We start from the raw sequence: 14,577 nt of genomic DNA on the forward strand, positions 1-14,577 counted from the left end.
TTTGTACAATAATGTTTCCTTGAACATATAAATTGTGAAGAATATATAAAAACAGGAATAGAGTGAAAGAGACTAAAACTTATTTTCAAATCTGTCAGTTTGAAGCATGCTCAAATTATGTTAAATAAATGTCATTAACATGATTCACTTTACTTTATTTACCCCGCTTTTGTGACAACTTTCTCGGTTGTCATGGAGATAACTCTGGCATCATCTGATGTGACTGGCAGAAGTTTTCCCGTGGTGTGATTTTTACCATATTTTCAGTAATGTATCAGTAAACAGCAACACCTTCAGATACACTACCAGTCATTCCAGATAGTCTCCTCCGACTGATGAAGCCTATCTACTGGAAGAGAACCTCAGCGATTCTGCAGAGAACAAAATACAACACTGCATTTTGTTTTAGAGTTTCCATGTTGAATTGCTTTAGAAACCCACGGTGCAAGTGTGTGTTTGTCTGTGTGATGCGATGCCTGCATCTTTTGGAGGGGGATGCATTGATGGCAGAGCAGATTAGGTTCCACAGTAGGCAAGGGACTAATCTAATTTTCCTATAACCCGCTTACTGATATGACTGCAGGGTAGATTCTTAGTATTCAGAAGAATACGCTGTTTTCTTGGGGGGTGATTTATGTAGAGCAAAAACTTTGATCCTGCTTCAGTTTTTAAAGATTGAATCAGGATATGAGGTTGAAAACTACTCACACAGTGATGGAGCTGATGATGATATCTTAGCTGTGTTGATTATAACGTAAGAATGAAGAGTGTGTGTTTTGATATACTGACTGTGCTCCATGTTTCCTTTCATCAGCTTTGGGTCGTAGGATCTCGCAGAGCATGATTAGCGTAAGTGTGGAATCCACGCAGCTGGGGGCTGTGGGGCGAGCTTGAAGCCTGAAGCGCATTCATCAACGTCCCTGGCAGGGTGCACCTTTCTGAGCCTCACACCCCTCAGGTGGCAGTCCTCTCCCTGGCCCCATTTTCTTCGTTTTCTTTCATTTTTTATTCATTTATTTGCAGTGTCCTTTGTTGTTTTTTAAGAGATAGCCCAGTTTTTGATTTTTTTTCTTTTATCAATGCTTTTACAGTAGAACCTTTGACTGAACGCGTTCAAGGTTTTAATATTATTATGTTTATGGAATGCTGAATTACACACATAGACCATAACGGAGTTTGGTGGTTATAGATTTTGGTGCATCCTTCCTTTCCTTTTCTTTTTAACTCAGCTATCTTAATGACACTGATGTCCCTGCCTTCTGCTTTAGCTCCTTCTTCCAGCAGGTAAACAATGACTAAACCAGGTCCTTCCAGACAGGTCCCGTGTGAATATGTGATCACTCTTAGATCTCAGACATGAAAGACTCACAGACAACTTTAAAAATGCCCTCCAAAGTACCAAGTTATGTATTAAATGGTAGGACTTGGCGATGAGGGGAAGATATTCTGTTTTTGTGAAAGCATTCTTTGTGGATTCATTCATTTTTCATAATGATACGTTAATGTAATTTCTTTTTAAGGTTTAGATGAGACCCCTTTGTCTTAATTAATCACATTATCATGAAGGGATTAGCCAGTATCACTGTATTTTGATTTTGATTTAATAGGCTACTTTTAAGAATAAAATAATGGTCAGACTTTATTTCTTTTCGGGTCTACAGACCTAACTTATTTAGTAATCGACATTTAAAAATAGATTCGCCTTCTCTAAGTTTACAACGCAACAAAATAAGCAGAAAATACAATTTAAAAAGCTTATTTCTGTAGATGTTATCTTACAATCTTCATAATTAGAAATCATAGTCCAACCGCGAAGCAGGCAGAACATATTTCCTGTTAGACTTTGCCGCCATCTTGTGCCCACATTTGAGATCGCACCATGAAAAAAAAATGCTCACACAACAGCACTACGCTAAACATATCCTTGCGCATAGAAATGTAGTTCTTAAGCTTTCAAGTGGTTTGTTATTCTCAGCTGCGCTTATAGACAACCTTCATTTGATTCATTTGATTCTTTTCGTAAAACATAATCATTCATAAATATAAAGAGAGGCATGTTTGAAACAAAGAATTAATTTAAATTTATAAGCGTATTAATTTTTGTCCGTGAAAAGGCCCGTATTGCTGCATTTTTCGTCGTCGTCATCGTGAACGCAGGTGTGGGAAGAAAGCTTCTGGGATTTACAAGAAATATAAATCTTCAAAAGTGAGTATGCCTATTGCATTTTAGTAAAAGTGAGTGTAATTTCTTCTGCAAGTTTAGATTTATTTGAGATTTTGTCACTCTGGAAAGACAGCGATATTGACATACTAGCTAGCAAAGTAAACTTAAATAGCAAGAAATAGCAGCAAATGAAGGTTTGTTAATAAATGTGTAATTTATTAGCATGTTAGAGTTGATTTTCCCAAGATGTGGAAAATTTTGTTTGCACGTGGTTGTTGGCAAGCTCGTGAACGTGGGCCTCAAGAAGTGGTTTTCACGACGGACATTTTGATTTTAGGAAGTAGAGAAAACATCTTTATGTTAATAATGTTTTCCTAATTTGAGTTGGCAGAAGTCATTAGCTACACGGGTTTTAATTTTTGTCTTATTTAGAAGTTCTTGTTTGCATCAGCGACAACATCGAGACTGTCCGAAAATGACTGGTCGGGCACGGGCAAGATCAAGAGGCAGAGCCCGCGGTCAGGAGACCCCGATACTTGGAGCGGTAAGAGCAGCTTTCAGTGTTATTTCTGGTCAATGAGTGATCGAAATTTACATTTTGTTACCCTCGTGCCCGTTTGGGCCCATTTTGTCAAAAGATTTATACTGTGAGCTTGATGTTCGAACATTTATTTTCCTGCGTGTTCAAAAAATTAAGCAATGGAGAGTTTCACTGGCAGCTGCAAGCCAAACATTTACTTTTGACTATTTGGGGAAGAAACCGTAAGGAGGCGCTGGTCCTGTTACGATTGGCCACCTTAACCATTCACCTACTGAGGCTAAAAATGGCGATTTGGACATATTGTGTCTTTATGGCTGTAAAATGGTCAGGAAATGCCCCAAGTCTGAGAGCTTTGGTCCCTTTGGTCCACTTTCCCAGGAGTACTTATACTTTACTTTTCAACATTCGGTTAATGATTATTGAACATTACATGGAATTGTAAGCAGTTTAAAACAAGAAAAATACATAATCGGAATTGTTTTTTCATGCCTTTTATGAGAATAAATTTTGTTCTTGCTCATGAAGTTTTGATTTGACATTTGAAATGTGAACCTATACATGTTCAGAATAATCACCAGTCATTTTGTGAGTCTAGGACTCAACAATGGGCGAATTAGTGCAAAAAAAGCATTCTCAACATTTTCAAGTAACATATTGTTATTGCACATGAAATTTTGTTTGGCACTTGAAATGTGAACCTATATATTTGCATGCAAAATATGTAAAAATACAGAAAAAATACGTTCTAAACATTCTCAGAACTGTAACAGCAACAATGCTAAAGCCATAGCAATAGAACTTTACTGTAACAGTAAAATATTACAACATCTACACATTAGATCGAATTATGGATCAGTATGGAACTGCTTGTAGCAACACATATAATTATAACAATAAAGTTGAGCTTATCCCAGGAATCTTGTTGTAAATAACGTGTGCTAATCACAGACCTGAGTTCAGAAGATGAACTGAATCGCTCTCCTCCTCAATGAGCTGCAGCGGTCGTTTGACCGATCTGGATGGTCTCCCAACATTAGACATACATGAAATAAATCACAGACCTACTCAGCCTAGCCAAACTTGTTCTCAGCTTTCCAACTAGGGTTGGGCATCATTTGGATTTTAACTAACTGCTCTCACAGCAGGTCAGCCCGGCAAAATGTAGGCATCACAATGGGCACCAATTTAATGTTTATTTAATTCAATTTGCATACTGTTTTTTATTAAGTTTGCTCAATGAACTATAGAGGGTATGCATGTGACGTCACAGCAAGCGGACGTCTCCGTGGTTACGGCCACTGAGTGACAAAAAGTGACTATTGAGTGACTATTGACATCACTGCTGCCTGGGGCCACACCCCCCTGAGTGTGGGACTGGCCACATTATTTTGAATCATAGGCTTTAATACCGTCTAAATTGTCAAATTAATTAAAAAAAAAAAAGGTGAAGAGCAGTTGTGTGATTGACTGAACCAACAGATTTGAAAAGCAGTCAGATATAGTTTTACAGATATCTCCAGGTGATATTCACGTATGCTGTATTTTTTGATGAAGTCATACCTTAAGTTACTTCTCAAGGTGCATTGTGGAGGCGTGCTATGGCCGACAGTGGCTATTTCAGTTCCCATAATAAATAATAAATGGAATATTTGATCACTCCACTTCATCCCTTTATTGTCTGTTTGGACACTGCAGTATTGTATGGATAACGTTACTTCTCTGTAAAGCTCTTAGTGTTAGCATCTTTTATTCAGCTACATTTATTATTACTGAAATGACCTAAAACTAACTGAAACTGCGGCCAATCCACTTTTCCAAATCCATACTAGTTGGTGTGGATCATTGTCGAGTCCAATTGCCCTTAATTTGATCTGATGATCCACATTTTTTCTGGTCTCGCTGTATTTACTGCCACACTTCACTGTGTTTTTGCCACTTGCGGCGGCAGTGACCCCGGACAGCATTAACGTCAATGCATATCCTCTATTCTCACTACACAGGTAATTAAGCATACTCATGGAAATGAATGCATTCTAGTGAAGCTGTTGATTTTATTAACTTTGAATTTTGGAGGCTGTGGTTTGTCGTACTTAAGTGTTTAATTCAAACAGTATAACAGCGCCACAAAATACATTCTTTAAAATCATCATATATTTGAATTACTACCATGTTTACATTGAAAATGATAACAATCATAAAGGGGCATGTTAAATGTATTTTTATGACTAATCAAACTGTTTGTTTTCCTGTGTACCACTGGCTACTAACACATGCTCCAACTGACAGTGCTGTGCTTTGCCTGTTTTCTGTGGTTACACAATAAAAGTGTGCCTGTTAAACGACATGGTTTGCTTACTTGAACTTAAATAATGTCTTTGCTGTACTTGACGCACAACTGACCTCACATATGGGACTTGGTTATGTTCAGGATTATCTGTGTTCTTGTCCGTTCTGATTCATTATCTCTAGTTTATATCTAGTATGCAAACTATTTTCTTATTCGTGGTGGTGTCGAGTTGTGAAGATTTTACTTTGAGCAAGTTTCTGAGGATAATCCACACACTTGTCACACGGGGAGTTGTGCGCCTGACTCATACATGCAGACCTCAAAAGTATTTGAGGTTGTGAATACCACAAGAGGTAGACATTCATACGACGCTTGGTGAACATGACGTCAGTTTAAGGCAGCAATAGTCCTCATGAGAACTGTTGGTTGCAGTCACTACAGAATGACAGAGCTGGATGTTTGTTAACACATATCAGACTGGAGATTCTGGGTCAACAACCTTAACATTCTTCATTCTTAAAGAGCCAGGCCCAAGAAGCCCAACCAGGGACTTCCGCTCCCACAGAGGGGAAGCTGGTCGGTAGAGGGAGGCAGAAAGGTGCTCCAGGACCCTTTAGCAGTGAAGGTACAGTCAAATGTCTTGGCTGTTTCTTGGAATGGAATTAAGCATTTCTAATGATTGCATTCAAAAAAGGGCAAACACAACTGTAAACTATATGAACTGTACATTACTGATTTGCACACACGTGTCCTAACTCTCCTGATTTGTTTTAACAGATGTTGTACAGATTTCTGCTGGATTTCAGCAGGTAAGGCTGGGAGAGCGAGGTGGACGCCGCAGGGATTTCCATGACATAGGGATCAACACCAGACAGGCGATGGAACATGTGAAGGAATCAAAGTGTGGTCTGTCATTTTTAAGTAACATGTGTGAACATGTTCCCATAGGTGCAAATTTTAATGAGATGCTAAATAACTTTTTGTTATAATTGTTTTTGTGTGTCCTTTTTCAGGAACTACCGGTTCTCTCATTCACCTGAGATCAAACTTCTTTCGCATCCTGTCCCGCCCTCAGTGGGTTCTTTATCAGTACCATGTGGACTACAAACCACAGATGGAGTCGCGACGCCTGAGAACTGCCCTCCTCTTCCAGCACGAGGAAGTAATTGGCTCAGCACGGAGCTTTGATGGAGCTCAGCTTTTTCTGCCTCGCAGATTGCACAGCAAGGTAAATTACACAATCGTCGGGTATTTAGAACTAGTATACATACATATACAGCCACTTTAACAGCTGCTAACAGTTCATCTTTTGTAATGGTTACGCTACTATGACCAATTCATTTTCTTTGTGGATCAATAAATTCTAAGAAAATCTATCAATATGGTAAATCACTGTTGGATAGTTTTCATTGTGTTTTACTAGTTTGACTCCAGAAACAAACCTGCAACATGCTTGAATAAGTGAACCTGAGACTGCTATCGTCTAAACTCGTCTTTGGGAGGGAAGATGGGTAAATTTTGTTCCCCCACGACAAATTTGTGTTTCTTTCCTTGTGATGAAATTTCTCACCTTGTTTAGGAAACGTTGCTGTACAGCACGACCAAGAACGGAGAAAAGGTTCAGATCACTGTGACTCTGACAAACGAACTGCCACCTACCTCACTGGTGTGCATTCAGTTTTATAATATCATCTTCAGAAAGTAAGTGTTCCAGTTTTCAGGTCCTCTTAACAGTAAGTAATTCACAGTAAGGGATCAAATTGGTAACGCATCAGCCACATAAGTGGATTTGCTAGTGATTGTAATCACAATTGTTCATCATTGGAAACTTCCAAATGTCTCATCTTTTATATTATTTAATCTTTACAGGATCTTGAGAATCCTCAACATGCAGCAGATTGGACGCAACTACTACAACCCCAATGATCCACTCAACATCCCACAACATAAGTATATCAATCATTTTTGTGTTTTGGTTTGTCATTGGTTTTCTGGAAACGGTGTGTTTTTTTTAAGATGCATTTTAATCCATTCTCGTAAACTGTCTAAAGCAAGTTTCAGAGAAGTGATGTCAGAGGTTTATATTGCAGCGACACTGTATATGAGTCCAATTCCATTACTTTGACTTTTCAAAAAAAAAAAAAAAATTCCATACATAACATAACATGTGCTGTGTAAATAAATGATTTGGATTAGAGTCGGAAATAGCAGAAGACCTAATGATATTTTTTTGTTTCAGCAGCAAACAGTCAAATTTTCTTTGTGCAGGTTTCATCTTAAATTGTTCATATGCACAACTTTTGTGGCATTCATCAATAATTGTGTAGTTTTTCTTTTTTTTTTAAAGATCAAAATGCCATAGTGTGCACAAAAGCTGCATGCTGCAAAAGCGTTTTAGTTAAGACAGTGTAGAAAACATTATATAATCACACATTTTTTGTGATTTTAATTAATTACACTTGGTCACTTGCCCATTTGTTTTGGTTTTGGTGCACACTTTCAGGTGAAACCATTTTGCTTCTGCACATACATTAATTGCTTTGTTGCGTTCCTTGTAGGCTGACCATTTGGCCCGGCTACGCCACCACCATCTTGCAGTATGAGTCATCCATCATGATGTGCACTGACGTGAGCCACAAGGTCCTGCGTAGTGAGACAGTACTCGACTTCATGATCAGCCTGAGGCATCGGTTTGGAGATCAACGCTTCTTTGACATCTGCGCTAAGGAGCTTATTGGGCTCGTGGTTCTCACCAAGTAGGAACTACAGATCATGCAGAATTACTAATATTCATATGCAAGTCTTTTATCTTTATACGACTGGTTTTTAAAGCATGTTTCACCATTTTAGGAAGTGCATCAAAGTGCCTGTGTGTAACTTAACCAATCCTGATATTCTTAAGCTGGACTGTATCTTATGTTGTCATTTTGTAGGTACAACAACAAAACCTACAGGATTGATGACATTGCGTGGGATCACAATCCCAACAACACCTTCAACAGGGGAGACACTGAAATTTCCTTCATGGCCTACTTCAAGTCTGTAAGTGTCAATTTCAATTACATTTTATTTATATAGCGTCAATAACGATACAAATTGTCTCAAGACGCTTCACAAAAACCTGAACCTGAAGGGAAAAGACATTAAAATTAGTACTGGGTGTTAAATGGCCTCACTCAGAAATCACTCTGCAATACACTGCAATACTTATTCTTTCTGTTCTTAGCAATACAACCTGGACATCAAGGATACACAGCAGGCGCTGCTGGTCAGCTACGTGAAGAGGATGGGTCCTTCTGGAGGACCCCCTCCTGGTCCAGCCATGCTTATTCCAGAGCTGTGCTACCTCACAGGTTCAGTCGTACTCTGCAGAGCCCTCAATGAAATGTACCACAGCAACATTTCAGAATTTAAAGAAAGATTTATTATAGTGCAACAGATTGCAAGTATAATTTTGTCATGACTAAAGCTTAGTACCATGATTGAAGAGGAATCATTAAGTCAGATTGTTTTACTTTTTACAAAATGTTGGAAACAGTGTGTGCTAGATGCAGTCTGTACTCATGAATAATGGGGCCTTAATGTACAATAGGAAGCTGTCAGAATTTCACAAACAGTAACCACAATTGTAGCAATATAGATTGGTGTACACCTGCTTCAAAAGGAAAACTAATCCAAGCAAGATGTAAAGCACCTTAAAAGAAAGTGATACCGAACCTAATGTTTGTGTGACGTGTGTCCCTGTCAAATGCAGAGCTGGATCCTGTGGGAAAGTGGACAAGTGTAGTAAATATTAACCCGTTTGTAAACTGGTTTTCTAGGCAGATGTTGTAGATGTTCTTTGTTATTTTTTTTATTTTTTTTAATGAGTTAAAATAACACTCTGTTTCCATGGGTTTGTTCATCCTTGCAATGAAATATATCCATATTTAAAGTAAACTCTTGTGTTTTACAGGCTTGACTGATAAGATGCGAGATGACAGAAACATCATGAAGGACTTGAGTGAGCACACGCGACTGAGCCCAGAGCAGAGAGTGGGACGTCTCAACAGATTTGTCAGTAATATACAGAGGTAGGTTGGAATATGTTACAAAGTGCATCACTTGAGTGCGTTTTGCGTAATTTAAGCCAAATGTGTCTAACTCAGAAATGATGGAAGCATCCAGTTATGTTAACATAGATTTGACACCAATCAGTGATTTCATTTGACGGCCCTGAAAGTCCTGATGAGGCCACCAGGCGTAAATATGTGTGATCCCATCCCACTGGGAAGCTCTCAGTATATCAGTTCACAGAATGCATTAACATGAATACACTCTATGTCTCTATTTGAGAGGTTTTCTTTTTAAATGTAGGCGTTTTCATTACCGTTTTTTTATTGCAGTATTTAGGTTTTGCACAGTTCTCGAGGTAATGGAAACAGCAAATGTGAAAGACAGCTCACGTTTCTGAAATGAAGAAACAAATGGTATCATTTGCTGTTCTATCCTTTTTGTGTCTGTCATCATACTGGAAGACCGTTTAAAAGTAATCATCAGAGTTTACTGCCGTTGTGTCACATGTGTAGATCTGGACCACTTTCACTTTGGAGACACTCATGGATACTTGCTGTGTAACGTTGTGTGTCACTCTGCCGCTGTCATGTTTTCATCACATCTGTTCACATCTGGTCCCCTGGCATTAATTTATTTTTTTAAGATCACTTTATTGATCCCTGCAGGGAAATTGTTTTGTCCAAGAGTCTCAAGATGACAGAGAATATAAGTGTGACCAGACATAGACATAGGAATACGAGCCAATTTTATCAATTAGTTAGTACACGATAAGCCGCCAAAAACAATTCCCACCATAAGAATTTGCCGTCTCGCAATAGATGTGATAAACTCAAGTTGATGATGTTGGCCCTTGCGATGTTCTCCACGTCCTCGCCTTGGCTTGCAGCCAGTGAGCTTTGTATTTCCACTAGTAGATAAAAACCTCACCAGTAGCTAACGGCTCATCAATAATATGGAACTGGAGTAGCTGGAGTATGACGAGAGCCAGCAAATGAGTCTGGAGAAAGCAGCCTCATCCTTCGGTCAGTTATGGTGACTAGATGTCCCCGTTTTGGATGACCTGTCCCCAAAAATATCCCCAGTTGTAGCGTTTTATGAATGAGGAAAAACTGTTGCGTGCAGAATACAACATCATTTGTTATTGTAGCTGGTCGCGCTGTTACTGACATTACAGACATAACAATTTAAATATGTTTAAATATGTCAAACTAAATGAAACCGTAATTGTCTCTACACATGTGTAGAATATAATGGCAATATTTTTTGTCAGCATCCTCTGGCAGTGTAATCTTGGCTCTGATTAAAATCCTGAAAATTATTTCAGGAATGCTGACACACAGGCAGAGCTGGATAAGTGGGGACTGAGCTTTGACAATGAACTCCTGGCTCTAAATGGCAGAGTCCTGACAGGAGAGAGGATTTTCCAAGGATCAAGATCGGTACAATATGTTTGGTTTTGTGGTTACATCAATTTCTTATTTTCAGTCGATTGTTAGGATGATCTTAATTGAAAGATTAACACTATTTTTGTAGTATGACTACAACCCTTGGACACCTGAGTGGTCCAGAGATATGCGTGGGGTGCCTCTGATCAGCGCTCCGGCGCTGAACAACTGGCTCTTGTTTTACACTCGTCGTAACAGCTCTGAAGCCCAGGCCCTCCTGCAGTCCCTCGGCAAAGTCTCACCACCAGTGGGAATCCGCCTGCAGAGAGCTGTCATGTGAGTAAAGGAAGTGATTCGTATAGATGGGATATGATTTATTTCTAAGTTGTAAAAGAGTTACTGGTTACTTTGTCTAACAGCTATTTCACTTCTTAATTCTTCATAGTGGAAGTTAAAGGTTTTACATTTCTTAACTTTATAGTCAGTTTATCGTTGCCCAACTTCATCCCATGTCATCGTTTTTTATACAGGGTTGAGTATGAAGACAATCAAGAGTCTCTCCTCAGAGCCATGCAGTACAACGTTGGACCTCAAACACAGATGGTTAGTGACGAAATATAAAGTTTAATAGCTGAGCTCATTCAAAAGTCATAAAATGTAACATTAATGGTCCCCTAGTGGAAATGCAAAGAGGCACAGCTTCACCAGCCATGAACATGAAGCAAGAAATAACCATAAACCTGCAGAGTGCAGGAAATAAGACAAAACCTCTCCTCTTAGGAATGGGCAATAACTTTTTACATGATGTAATGCCAAAATATAAATGTGATAAATGCAAGTTGATGATGTAGGAGCACGTGACGCAACTTATGCTAAACTAGGCTCCTCATCAATAACATGGAACTAGTTCGGATATCATACGGTGCATGTGGAATAAACACAAATATAGCCATAGTGCCGGTCAGAGAGGAGATTTAAAGCGGCGAGCCATCACCCAGACCAGCCACCATCAGCCACCAAGGACCCATCGCCATGCACAGATGACAAAGCCTAGCGAAGAGACACTGACCGCAGGTACTCGACCAAACCATCTGCAGCAGGGCCACAGATCTCTGAGACACCCAAGTGCAGAGGACCAGGTCCCCCGAGCCGTACCAAGGGATGAGTGGAGTGTGTCCCTATTTCACATAACCCTGCACCGTGACCTTGTGACCCTGGATGTGTTGTGGTGCATTACGATTGGGGGGGAAAGGGGCAGAGTGGGGTACAAATTAAGTCAGGAAACACCTGAATGGCATCTGAATGTTGTGTTTTTCAGCACAGAGATGTGATAGTGATAAAGATTAACAAAGCAGTACAAGGCATACGAGTGTGGTTTTTGTTTTTTAGGTGGTAGTCGTACTCTCCAGCAACAGGAAAGACAAGTACGACAGTGTAAAGAAGTACCTCTGTGTGGACTGTCCCGTTCCCAGCCAGTGTGTCTTGTCCCGTACCCTGAGCCGACCTCAGGCCCTCATGACTGTGGCTACCAAGATTGCATTGCAGATGGCTTGCAAGATGGGAGGAGAGCTCTGGAGTGTGGAAATCCCTGTAAGTCGCTTGCGCATTATTAGTTTTATACAATGAATAAAATGTTAACTTGTATTAAAGGAAAGAGAATGTAGTCGTTTGCACTGGATAAACTCAGTAGTTGTTAGAGGAGATTTGAATGGAAATGGCTCGTGTCACATGTGGAGTCTTTGTGTCTGAGTAGATGTGTTCTTCAAAGGGGTTTGACTTAAATACACATCCAAAGTCAGTCCCCTAATGTGCAAGGGTCTGTTTCCTCTTTCTTGTTTGCAGTTTTCTTTAAGCCCTAAACCCAGATGCTTCTACAAATTGTTCATTATCTTGAAATTATATGTATCTGTGGACATTAGTTTCTGTAATAGTTTGAGTCTGGTCAAAGGTTAATGTTGCATTAAATATATGAACGTCTGTAAAACACTGTGCTGTTTACTGATCTTAAACTATTTGTGCAGCTCAAACAGTTGATGATCGTAGGCATTGACTGCTACCATGACATTGTTGCTGGGAAACGTTCAGTTGGAGCTTTAGTGGCCAGCCTCAACCAGAACATGACCAGGTTAGTATCTTCTACAGAGACGAGCTACCGTCATGAGGGGCTAAGTGCCCATTTAATTTTATTTGGAAAAATTGTACTGTTGTCCATATTTCTGCTTTTATGATGCTTTTCATGTGTGCACGTTGGCATTATAGCTGCTCTTTCTGTGGACTCCCAGTGTTTGATTTAGTTATATTTCCTATTTCCATTTTCTTTCAAGGTGGTTCTCAAAGTGTGTGCTGCAGCACAAAGGCCAGGAAATCATGGACGGGCTGAAGAACGCTTTAAGTGGTAAGTTGTTTAGTCAGTTAAGCAAATTTTTATTTTGATGTACAGTTAAACAATCTCAGATTAACTGTCATAACTTTGTTGTCTAGCTGCACTGAAAAGCTACCTGAAGTTCAACAACTGCCTGCCTTCACGCATTGTTGTGTACCGAGACGGAGTGGGAGATGGCCAGCTGCACAGCATAGTCAACTATGAGGTCTCACAGATCATGGACTCCATCAAGTCCATGGGGACAGACTACTTGTGAGTAGTCCAGTTGGTGTGTTTACTTATGTGGCCGACGTATTGAAACACCGTGTCCTTTGAAATGTCAATTACTTTGAAAAGAACAGGTACTGAACACACAAGTTCTGGCAACAACTGATCAAGTGGTGATTTGATGTGGACCCTTTATCCCTTTTTTTTTTTATTTGCCATAGGCCCAAGCTGACTGTGGTGGTGGTGAAGAAGCGCATCAACACCAGATTCTTTGCCCACATCGATGGAAAGGTGTCCAACCCTCCTCCAGGCACTGTCGTGGACATGGAAGTCACCCGCCCCGAGTGGTTTGTTTTGTTTTTTTATTATTTTGTCATGTATTGACAAAGTTGCTGCAGTATTTTAACTGTTGGCAACCTGCACTTGCCAGGTTCGACTTTTTTATCGTGAGCCAATCTGTAAACCTTGGATGCGTGACACCGACCCACTACAATGTTGTGTATGACACCAGTGGACTCAAACCTGATCATATGCAGCGACTGACCTACAAGCTGTGCCACATGTACTACAACTGGCAGGTAGGATATCTCACAGATTAACTACGTAGTAATCACAGATGAGTATAATTAAAGGCAAGAAATGCATTAAGGTCGAAGTGTCTGTGGAAATTGTTAGACATGCTTCATTTTCTCTGTTTGTGCTGCAGGGGATCATCCGAGTGCCCGCTCCCTGCCAGTACGCCCACAAACTGGCCTTCCTCGTGGGTCAGAGCATTCATAAGGAGCCCAGTATGCACCTGGATGACTACCTCTTTTACCTTTAAGGATGGAAAGATGAGCCACGTGTTTGGTTCCAACCCTGAAGTTGCATTGAAGCATTCCTGCGTCTATGAAAAATTATGTTTTGACTGTTTGGAGATTGTTTTAGTTTATGACATTAGTTTTAGTCTGACAGTCCTGTGCAGTAATGAGTCAGATCCAAAGGCACTAAAAATGAACATTACCTTGTTTACTGTTGGACGTGCACTTGTTGGACATGGAGTAAGCTGTTCCCAGGAAAGACACTCGATGATTGAATAAGAAAAGCTAAACAAACAACAAACCCTCAGTGCTCAGTCTGATGCACAGACAAATATATTGAACAAGCGTTGCCAAAGCAACACTCACTGAAGAGAGCGAACAGGGACACGGTACTTGATTGCAGTTCAGAGTGAGCGGCTCATGTTGAGGGAATTTGACAAAAAATACCGTGTGTGAAGGAACCTTACTCCACATTAAAGTTTTGTTAAGTGGATTCAGATCTCCCAACTAAAATATAGCTTTGAGTTTTTCAAATAAATTAGACAACATTTCATTATCACTTAAAACCCTGTTAGCAATATAACTTACTGGGTTTTGCCTTAAGGAAGTAAAAATCCAATCTTTTGTTTATATAATATAACCTTTAATTTTTCTAATGCCAGTGAACCTGCTGTTCTGTAGAGAGAAAAAACAGTTTTTGTTACTGAATGGTTCTAATAAACCTTTGTTTGTGTTGTATGTCTGTAATCTAATG

General features: G+C 39.7%; 1 protein-coding gene across 1 annotated transcript; it reads left to right on the forward strand.

The window, feature by feature from the left end:
• The first annotated feature begins 2,068 nt into the window (after positions 1-2,068).
• Positions 2,069-14,561, forward strand: piwil1 (piwi-like RNA-mediated gene silencing 1). Its single transcript, XM_047591763.1, has 21 exons — positions 2,069-2,206; positions 2,597-2,708; positions 5,515-5,617; positions 5,770-5,898; positions 6,006-6,220; positions 6,572-6,693; positions 6,862-6,942; positions 7,551-7,748; positions 7,926-8,034; positions 8,219-8,345; positions 8,948-9,065; positions 10,373-10,487; positions 10,582-10,769; positions 10,964-11,036; positions 11,823-12,023; positions 12,455-12,558; positions 12,758-12,828; positions 12,915-13,068; positions 13,245-13,370; positions 13,454-13,601; positions 13,730-14,561. The coding sequence occupies exons 2-21, from the start codon at positions 2,640-2,642 to the stop codon at positions 13,844-13,846; spliced, it is 2,568 nt and encodes an 855-aa protein (XP_047447719.1). The 5' UTR covers positions 2,069-2,206; positions 2,597-2,639; the 3' UTR covers positions 13,847-14,561.
• The last annotated feature ends 16 nt before the right edge of the window (positions 14,562-14,577 follow it).

Source organism: Mugil cephalus, chromosome 8 (genome assembly GCF_022458985.1).
Source record: "Mugil cephalus isolate CIBA_MC_2020 chromosome 8, CIBA_Mcephalus_1.1, whole genome shotgun sequence".
Classification (NCBI taxonomy): Eukaryota; Metazoa; Chordata; class Actinopteri; order Mugiliformes; family Mugilidae; genus Mugil; species Mugil cephalus.

Coding starts and splice junctions, on each gene's coding strand:
- piwil1 (XM_047591763.1), top strand. CDS start 2,640: ATGACTGGTCGGGCACGGGCAAGATCAAGAGGCAGAGCCCGCGGTCAG. Junction 5,899..6,005: donor TGTGAAGGAATCAAAGTGTG/GTCTGTCATTTT, acceptor GTCCTTTTTCAG/GAACTACCGGTTCTCTCATT. Junction 10,770..10,963: donor CGCCTGCAGAGAGCTGTCAT/GTGAGTAAAGGA, acceptor TTTTTTATACAG/GGTTGAGTATGAAGACAATC.